The sequence below is a fragment of the Mirounga leonina genome, unplaced genomic scaffold (assembly GCF_011800145.1).
Source record: "Mirounga leonina isolate KUSES-001 unplaced genomic scaffold, KU_Mleo_1.0 Mir_125, whole genome shotgun sequence".
In the NCBI taxonomy this organism is placed as follows: Eukaryota; Metazoa; Chordata; class Mammalia; order Carnivora; family Phocidae; genus Mirounga; species Mirounga leonina.
This window is the reverse complement of record NW_023270305.1, coordinates 48599808-48609659: the sequence shown is the minus strand read 5'-3', so window position 1 is coordinate 48609659 and position 9852 is coordinate 48599808. Positions and strand designations below refer to the sequence as shown.

General features: G+C 47.0%; 1 protein-coding gene across 1 annotated transcript in view; it reads right to left on the bottom strand.

The window, feature by feature from the left end:
• SPRED2 (sprouty related EVH1 domain containing 2) overlaps nt 1-9135 on the bottom strand; it is a 115042-nt gene extending 105907 nt beyond the window's left edge. Inside the window, exon 1 of the mRNA XM_035001410.1 lies at nt 8525-9135. Within this exon, the coding sequence (XP_034857301.1) occupies nt 8525-8550 (26 nt within the window). The 5' untranslated portion in view covers nt 8551-9135. The remainder of the gene's footprint in view (nt 1-8524) is intronic.
• Between the last annotated feature and the right edge of the window lie 717 nt (nt 9136-9852).

Below are 9852 nucleotides of genomic sequence, written 5' to 3'. Positions count from 1 at the left end.
GCTCTGAATGGACACCTGTAGTCTAGTACCCCCTGATTCTCCTTAGTATAAAAGACATCTAAGAATGGATGGAAAGGACCTCAAAGCTAGTTTTAAAACAGCAGACTCCAGATCTGAAACCTGTTTATACACAGGTTAATGAAAAGACGACTATTAGGCCTTCAGGCCCAGAAGTAACACTGAGCCAATGCATACTCTACTGGCAGAGCAGACCCGTTTTGGAATTTGAGTCTGAGAAAAATCACAGATTTGATTTAACCTATTAAGTGAAGGAGAAAGATTTAATTACTCTATGAAGACTATATTCACACTTTGCAACTTTAAAGATCTATAAAAATGAGTAAAATTCCTGGGATGCTGATGATTAAATTAAACCCCTGATCTAACATTCACTTTGTTTCTTGGCTGAAAATATAAAACATAAACACCAACAGGGCATGCGAGGAGACAAAAACTCACTCCTCAGGGAACCTTCAGCCAACCCTCCCCCACACCAACCCAACCCATACCAAGCCTATTGACTCTTGGGAACAATCTGAATGACACTGGTGATAGGATTTCTGGACCACAGACAGGAATGGCAAGAAAGCCAAGGATGCTACCGCTACAGGTAAGTACAATGACAGTAAGAGAGGAGGCCAGCTTCTGTAAGACATGAAATCTCAAAAAGACAGCCAACAAGGATCACTGAGTAAAAAGGGCCAATAGTCAGCGGGCATTACTGATATTACAGCACCAACTCAAGTGCTACTCTAGGTCCCACCAGCACGGTACCCGAAAGCCAAATAAAAAGCAGAACATGACTTCGAGGCTCTAATTCTCCTCCTAGAAACCCCCTTGGGCAGGTCACTTCAGCTCTTACAGGCCTAAAGTGAGAATCTTGTTCCTTGACTCAAAAGGTTGCTGTGAAGGTAAAATATTGCGAATGGATATCCTCTACCTTGTAAATTCTGAAAATAAATCCTACCTTGCTACATGATATGAGACCCTGGAGGTGGGTGAGTCCCACTGAATTCCCAATTCATCAGGCACTGTGCTGAAATGCTTTACCTTCATGATTTCATTTTCACTTTTTAACAGCCTATGAATTAGACAGCAGAGTGAGCTTCACTTACATTAACCCAGGGCTCCTGGCTTAGAACACCTGCCAGGGGCCCTTGGTCAGTAGAGGACAGAAGCACGGTATGACCCCAAAACCATCATGGCAGTCTGCCCCTCCTTGGACGTTTTGAAAAGGCAACCTCAAAATCTTTTTGGATGTAGGTACAGTAAGAATAATAGTTTATATTTTGATATAAGGTAAAATTACTTTTCAATTAATGAATATTTGCTTTAATCAATCAATAAACTTTTGCAGAAAGCCTACTATGGGCTCAGCACTCTGTAAGACTATGGGCATAAGGCTTAATAAGCTATTATTCCCAACACCAGAAGGGCAGCTAACCTTCTTTGTGCATTCTCAGGGTGGGATGCAAATACAAACTAAGTAGTGCTTATCTGAAAAATCAATACTGGAAGCCGGAGCCAAAGCAATGCAAGGAGAAAAAGAAGGGGAATAAGTAATGAAAACGAAGAGACAAAGATGTCATTGCCAGATGAACTAGGAAAGACAATTAAAAACTTAACCTGATAATTAAGTTTAAGCACTTAGGAATGGACCACAGGGAATATATCTAAGAATGAAAACAACCAGATTTGAAAAATTATATATCAGTACACACAGGAGACAAAACCATACATTTCAGAAGCTGCCCGTGTTCTAATCCCTTCAATCGCCAGCTCTGAATGCCAGGATGAAGTCAGAATCCATTTCTTCACCTCTGTGCTCTGAAGTGAGTGCAAAAGCAGGTATTTTGTGTTTAAATAAATATTAAACTACCCTTTGAGAGTAGCATAAATGACACGCACAATTTGCTGTCTTGTGTACCACATGCCCCATGTGAACACACTGCTGACAGAGTTTGCCAGAGAAATTGGTTATAAAACAGTTGGTACTTGAGTGAACTCTTATGCCAGTTACTATCAAGTATGTTACTAAGATCCTGGTCTGACTTCCTTCCCATGACACGAGACACATACCAAGCTGCAGTAACAATGCTTCATGCCCGCCCAGGGTGAGCGCACAGAAAACGCTTTTTGCTCCACGGGGCACTGTGTGCACCAGTGCAAAATATTCCTTCTACTCCAGTGACCACAGGCCCTTGAAAATGCCTTAAAAAATCATCAATGTTCTAGCCTTACATATTGATTAAAAAGAAGTGTTTACAAGAGTTTATCAATATGACTGGGTCTCAAAACAAACAAACTAAACCAGCCCAATTTACTTGAGAAATCAAGCCAAAAAAAAAAACCACACACCAAAACTTGCTGCTCTGCCTCTTTTATCATCTCGTTCAGTTTCTGAGGGTTTTGCTGTCCGACTGTGTATTTGTGTCCAGCCCGGTAATACAGGAACTATGCCAATATTGGTGTTCATCAGCACAGCTGTCTCTCACTTCGAGTGCTGAGACTCCATCAGAACCCCACAGCTACTGCAAATTGTTAATATTGTGATTTCCGCAGAGATTCTCCTGCAGAGGCAGAAACACAGGCCCTGGCTTATTGCAGTCAAGATCTTCCACTTCCCAACTCCCACAACAGTGATTGGAATCAAAATGGTTTTGAGCTGTCAATCACAGATCACCACTACCAAGACAGTGCTGCACCCAAGTCCCACAAGATGTGGTAAGGGTTTCATGTGAACGCGGAGTTTCTCAGAGGGGGCTTATACACACTAAGTTAACCAAATACAACAATTATCATTATTGTATTCGTTGGTAGGGACAAAGCATTTTAAAATAATTAAATCCATTTTTTAATTCAACAGACATTTATTAAACAACCATAACGTGCCCAATGGTATTGGGCCAACAACTAGAAAACTAAGCAGTTGAGAGGTGATCCTGAATCCAAGAAGCTCATATTCTGGTAAGAATCTAGCTGGGTATAAGCCCAACTCTAAATGGTGAGAACTGACATACACTGTGGGGGAAAATGCTATAAAGAGCCCTCAGTTTTGACGTGAAGAGTGGAGGGGAGGAAAGACTAGGAGGATCTCATAAAAGGAATGGCCGCAGAACTGGTGGGAAGGGGGAATGAGCAGAAATTAACTTGTTGAAGGGAAGGAAGAAAGAAACTTCCAGAATAAAGAGCATGAGTAAGCCGATTGTTGAGGCAGAACAGTTTTGATATTTGTACTGATTCACTTTTATGTATTTTATTTGGTTAAAGGAAGTGGAAAGCAGAGGGGATCAGCTATAGCTAGAAAGGAGGGAGCATTTGCTAAATCCTCGTGAAAACAAGCCTAGCAGATGGAGAGAAGTGAAAGCCCACCACCTAGAAAGATGTACGGCCTCGAAGTAGGCACTTAACTTTATACAATGACAATGTCCTGGCTTACAAAATTTTGTTAAGGTCTTTCCAAGTGTTTTGTCTTGCTTTCAACATCTTCTGAGGAATGGACCAAGATTCCAATTCTGCATAGCCAACTCCATGTTTTTAGCATTTAAGGATTCTATTCCTATGGAGTAGAAACTTCCCTTTTTAAAGGCTAATGCGAAGAAACTGGATCACTATTTGTTTTACCAGGTCTAATTTCTACAACCGTTATTTCAACGAACGTACAGCTACCATCCAGGAATAACCAACTCTTGAATTCACACTCCTATTATCTTAAGGTGTATCACAGAATTCTCAAGCCCAAGTTTATTTAAATTCACTTTAATTCAGTATGTGCCTCAGCAATTTCAGAGAAGATAAAGGAAGCAGAAAAAATTATGGCAATGACAGACTGTCACCAATTCAAAAGAATCAAGGACAGCATGACTGACAGAAACAGTGTGAGCTCGGAAGTCAGAATGACTAAGGCTGGCCAGCCTGTCCTCTCCTGAGAAGGTATCTCACAGTGGTTAAAAACAGTCCTTCCTGGGCCAGGTGGCTGGAGTCAAAGCCTAGCTCCTTCATTTACTAATGATATGACCTTGGACAAGTTACTCATCTTCTCTGGACCTCAGTTTCCCCTGAGGGTTTTGCTGTCCGACTGTGTATTTGTGTCCAGCCCGGTATATAAATGGAGGTAATAATACCCTATCTACCTCAGAGGACTACTGAGAAGACTAATGAGTAAAATGCTATAAAAAAAAATGTTTGCTGTCTTAGGCAAGCAACTTAAGCTTCCTCATCAGTTAAATAGGGTAACTCCAGGGCACCTGGGTGGCTCAGTCAGTTAAGCCTCTGACTCTTGATTTCAACTCAAGTCATGATCTCAGGGTCGTGATTTCAGGGTGGTGGGATCAGCCCACACCACACGGGGCTCTGTGCTCAGCAGGGAGTCTGCTTGAGAGTCTCTCCCTCAGCCCCTCCCCACCACTCTTGTGTGTGCACTCTAAATAATGAATGAGTGAATGAATAAAATCTTTTAAATAATAATAAAATAAATGGGGTAACTCCTTCTTCATAGGATTATTTGAAAATTAACAAGCTGAGCCTCTAAGAAACCTATCCCAGTGCCCTGCTAAGAGCCAACACCAGACACCTGATTTATGCTTGGTGCTCAACGGTAAGCTATACATAGGGTATCTCATATAATTTTCACAGCAACTCCATGAAATTGCTAAAATTCACTCCCATTTTATTCACTCAGATTAAAACAAGGTGAAAGGTAAGTAACTTGCCTTAGATCGGAAAGTGAGCAAATGGCTGAGCCTTGAGCCTTAAGTTTAAGTTAAATGCATTTAACTCAGGATCTTTAATTGGCACCTTGCTGAAATGACTGTTGTAAAAGACATTTTTCAGTCAGTTGGGCTGAATGTCAAAGACAACGGGAATGACTTAATTTTGTAAAGTGTGATGACGGTATTATGGTTTCATGGAAGAGTATTCTCATCTTCTGGGAAGTAAGCTCAAGTATTTAGATATAAGAAATTCTGATGTCTAATTTCTTTGAAATGGCTCAGTAAAAATATTTAAGTTTTTTTTGTTTAATGGAAGACCTTTCAACATTAGGAAAAACATGACTAAGAACAAAGCTTACAAGTCCACTCTCAGCAAGATATGTGTTGCTGAGAAGAGTATATGAGAGGAACAGAATAGCTAAATGGTAGGCTCATTTCTCCTGTGTTAAGCTCACTTGAGAAGGGTTTCTTCATTTTGTCAACAAATTTCCAAATCATTCATGACCATAATCAAATGCTTTGAAGATACAGACAAAATGCATATGATCAAAAAAATTTTTCCACTCTTACATACAAAAGATAATTTTCAATAGTTTGTTGATGCTTTTTACTTTTATTTTTATTTTTTTAAAGATTTTATTTATTTATTTATTTGAGAGAAAGAATGAGAGAGAGAGCATGAGAGGGGGAGATGCTTTTTACTTTTAAATTATTTTAAAAAATCTGTAGAATTGTAAATCTTAACATGCATTTGTAGCTGGAGTGGGATCAGAGGAGAAGGGTCAGAGTATTTTCCGTATGGAAGCTATTTTTTAGGACAGTCAGCAAAAAGAGCAGACAAGCTTTCCTGAATTATCATATATTTATTAGAGAAGTTTTAAATCGACATGGAAAAGAGCATGAGAAGACAAACATTTATTATTTTTTAAAATTAGGCACTATTTTGCCTGTTGCAAGATTCTGACTTACTGTATTCTGAGGCTAAGCATATTAATTATATATCTGTACCATTTAATAAAAGCCTTAAATATGGACTATCAAGAAAATCTTTTCTACCTAAGGTATAACTACTTCCCCTGTAGGTCCCCAATTTGAAGTCACCAAATTGCTTTATTTGTAACACACCTTGTCTACTTCCAAAAGGTATCTGTAGGACTTCAAACATAAAGCCATTAGAAAAGAAAATAAAAGATCAAAATTCATACTAGAGGAGGGGTAAATAAATCTAGCAAAAGCTAGGCTAACTATGACTACTGTAATCAAGCAATAATTTTAGCTCTGAGCTTCCAGACAGTGGTTGCAAAAACCCCATCAACAAAAAGGCAATCACAGCAAGCTCTGCAACCCAGAGAGAAACCTTCTTCCAAGCATTAACATTTAAAAGGAATTTTTCAGATGGGTCATTACATAAGAACTTGAATAATATAATGGACAGTGTCCACAAATGGCAGTTTACAGCCCATGCAGCCCATGTTCTTACGGGCTTACATTTCATGTCTCATGCCAAGGTCATTACATTAAAAGTAATCCCGGGAAGGCCACTTCTGCACTGGGCTAAAGCGCCACAGCTTTCTGATTCTCTAACTGAAACCAGAACCTGTCCTCAAATACCCATTGTCTCAACTGGGCTTCTGACAGCAGTCGGGGCGGCCAGTTCCATGCTGAACTTGCTCGGAAAGCATGAAGCAGACATAGTCATTTCTTGCTGGTGATTCCACCCCAAATCCTTTTGCTTTGGCTATCAGATGGGGTAGGATGCAAAGCTGACATGCTGCGGGTGAAAAGGGAGAGGCCAGGCCAGTATTCCCAAGGGATGGAGCCAAGGAACCCAATGCAGGGCAAGTGGAACCAATCTCCAACAAGAATCCCGAAGTCCAGAGCAAGGCAACCGACCCTCCCTGCTACTCTGCTATTTGTGTGTGCAAGGACAAGGGAGGACCTATAAAACCACTTGTCTATTAGTCAAGTCCAAATGGGGGCAAGGCCCAGCAGCATACTTCTTCCCCAAAAGAGCAACTTTTTTTCCCCATTTTATCATTTCAAGATACACTCTATGAAGGCAAAGCAAAATGTTTAAAAAGACCAGCACAGGTGGTGGGACCGCAGCGACATGCACACCAGGCGGCATGCTCTCCAGCTGCGGGTGTCTGGCAGACCAGGGGTTACAGCAGTCAAAGATCCCTGGGGACCACAGGAAGGAAATTCCCTTTCCTAAACACCAACCCTCTCAACACCCTCTCCCGCCCAGCCTGGCAACAGCAGACGCCAAAGGATAAAGGGGCATTAAAAAAAAAAAAAAGTGAAGTAGATTCTTAAGAGTAGAGCACAGCATTCTGTCACCTGCTGCAAGAAAAGCCCTCCCCGTCACCCAGCCCTGAGTCACTTCCCCTTTCTGCACTGACTTGTCAATGCTCGCAGGGGCAAGAGACCCCGGGCCTCGAGAGCAGATACTCGCAGCCCTCACGACCCCTCAGACACGCTCTCTGGGCCTCCCCCCACGGTGCGTCCCAGCGGCTACCAACCTGCTCTTTGCGCCCAAGCCAGCGCCACTGCTACCTTAGCTAATGGCAGGTCTGAATGAAAGGAGCCGAAGCAGGCTCCGGATTTATGAATGTGCAGGGGAGGAGGGGAGGGATATCATGTGACAATAAAGGAGAGCGTCTTATTCACAAAAAAAAAAAAAAAAAAGTGGCTGGTGGCGGGCACAGCCACTGAACAGCGGCGTCGGCCGCCGTGCGGTGATCACTCGGACCCGAAGCCGACGACCTCAGGCGCCGGGCCCAGGAGCCCTGCCTCCGCTTCTCCCCTGATTGGAAACGCCTCGGGCGGGGGTGAGAGAAAGCCAAACCCGATTCCGAGGCCGCGAGGCTGGAGGGAGCCTCACCTTGGACGGGGGCTGGAAAACGGCACCGATCCCGCGGAGGGCGGCGGGTCAGCCCCGGAGCCCCTCCAGCGGAGCGCCCCGAGCATTGTTCCCCTCGGGCCCGCGGGCCGGGCACGCATGCCTGTGCACGCGCGCACACACACTCGCACACAGATACACACACACACACACACACACTGGCCCGCAGCACATTGCCCCACACGCTCCCGCCCGCCCCCGCAGCACACGACTCGGATCCGCCCCCGAGCGGCCCCGATCCCGCGGGGCGCCTATCCCGAGCCCCAAAGCGCGTGCACACACGCTCACACGCGCCGCGGGACCCCTCCGGCGGCTCCCGCACCGCGACCTGCCTTGGGATCCCGGCTCACGCAGACCCCCGCGCAGCCCGCGCCCAGTCCTCCCCTCGCTCCGCCGTGTTTTTTATGAATGAAAATGTGGTATGCAAATGAGAGCGATTCAAGAAAACGAAATGGCGGAGCCTGGGCCCCAGTGGGCTCCCTAAGGGACCGGGGGGCGAGCGGCGGGGCAGGAGTCACAAAGTCACTATGTGAAAACCCACCGACCCCAGGAAGCCGGAGCGGGGGTGTCAGGTCTTTCGCTCCGGCCGCGGAAGATTTCGGGGGGGAGGGAGTGTTTGTGAGTCCCCGAAGGAGCGGGGACCGCCCCGAGGTCACCCGCGCGCCCTTGGCCCCCGCCGCGGCCACCAGCCCGCCGACTCAAGGCGCGCCCCCGCCGGCCCTCATCAGTCTTTGCCCCCTCCTCACTTCAACAACAAGGCGGGGAATCTTGCATCCCAAAGCCCACAGGCCGGCTAGTAGCTGCACCCCACGCCAAGTTCACCCAAGCAGCGTCCCCGCCTGCGTCCTCAGCCCCGTCCCCCACGCTGCCCCCGCGGGGCACCCTCGTCCCACCCCGCGGCCAAACTTACTCGTCCGGGTGTGTTTCTTCGGTCATTTTCCTGTTCACCTAGACGCCTGTCCCGCGGCGGGCAGCTTTGCTCCCTTCATCTTCCTGTCCGCTCACCCCCCTTCTTCACATCTCCGGAGATCGCCTGATTTGGTTGGGGAGGGGGAGCGGCGAGAGATGAAGGGGCGCCGCAGAAGGCAGAAGGGGAAGCAGGCGATAGGAGCGCGGGGTGAGGTTTAGGGAAGGGGTGCAAAGGCAAGCTGCGGGAGGAGTGAGCGCCGCAGCGCCCGGGGCTCGGCAGGAGGGGCTCCGGAGGCTCGGCAGCGAGCAGAGGGGGAGAGATTTGGGCAGGGGACGGCGGTGGGGGAGACGAGGAGAAAAACAAGCGCGCCGTGGAGCGGCGGGGACTGCTGAGAGGAGGAGGAGAGGAGGGCCAGCCGCGGGTGGGGGCTCGGTCCGGGGTCGCCCCCGGGGGCCTGGCCAATCACGGTTCCGGGGAGCGGTCGGCGGCCGGGGGAGGTGCGCCTGGGAGGCGGTGCAGGGCGCCCCGTCCGAGCCCCATCTCTCGACTCCACCGATTTACTCCATATTGGATTCTCACCGCCGCCAACAGGAGGAGGAAGTAGGGCGGAAGCGATGACGTCTTCCCAGCGGCCAGAGGTGGTGGAGTGCAAAAAGCTTCCTACTTGCGACCGAAAGAAAAAAAAAAGGGAGAAAAAAAAAAAAACTTTGTCCCGCCTACTGAGCATGCTCGGCTTCCTTTCCCCCTCCCTCCTGGCTTCCACTCCCGGAGGAGCCTCGGAGCGGAGTTGTTTGTGCGGCGTCTGTGTGGCTCCGGATCCTTTTTCGCCAACGCTCCGGGTTTTAAGAAGCTGGAGAAGAGGGAGGAGGCAGGAGCCGGGGACTCGCACACATCTGGCTCCAGTTTGGTTCCCTCCCTCCATCCAAACCCCTGGATTAAAAATGGTGGGGGACGGGGGCGGAGACGCTGAGTTGAGGGGAGGCCCAGAGGGGTGTTTGGGCTCAGAGGACCCAACTACCCTCCACAGTGCTGCGGGAGGGTGGGGACGGCACAGGTGTTTTGCCAAGGTTCTGAATGGCAGAGGCTTTTCAATTGCTCATGAATCTTGTGATCTGTTTTGTCTTGCTAGTGGAGGGGGCATTTTCGAGGAATCGTACATTAAAAAAAAAAAAAAAAAGGCAAATCCAACACAGCCCAGAAACGTTTGCATTTCAGTAGAAATGATGGACTTCTTCGGATTAAAAGGTAAACCCAAATACATTTAAAAAATTATTTAGTAAACCTCTCTCGTGTTGGAGGATGGCTCTTGTCCCAGACCCTTGAAGGCC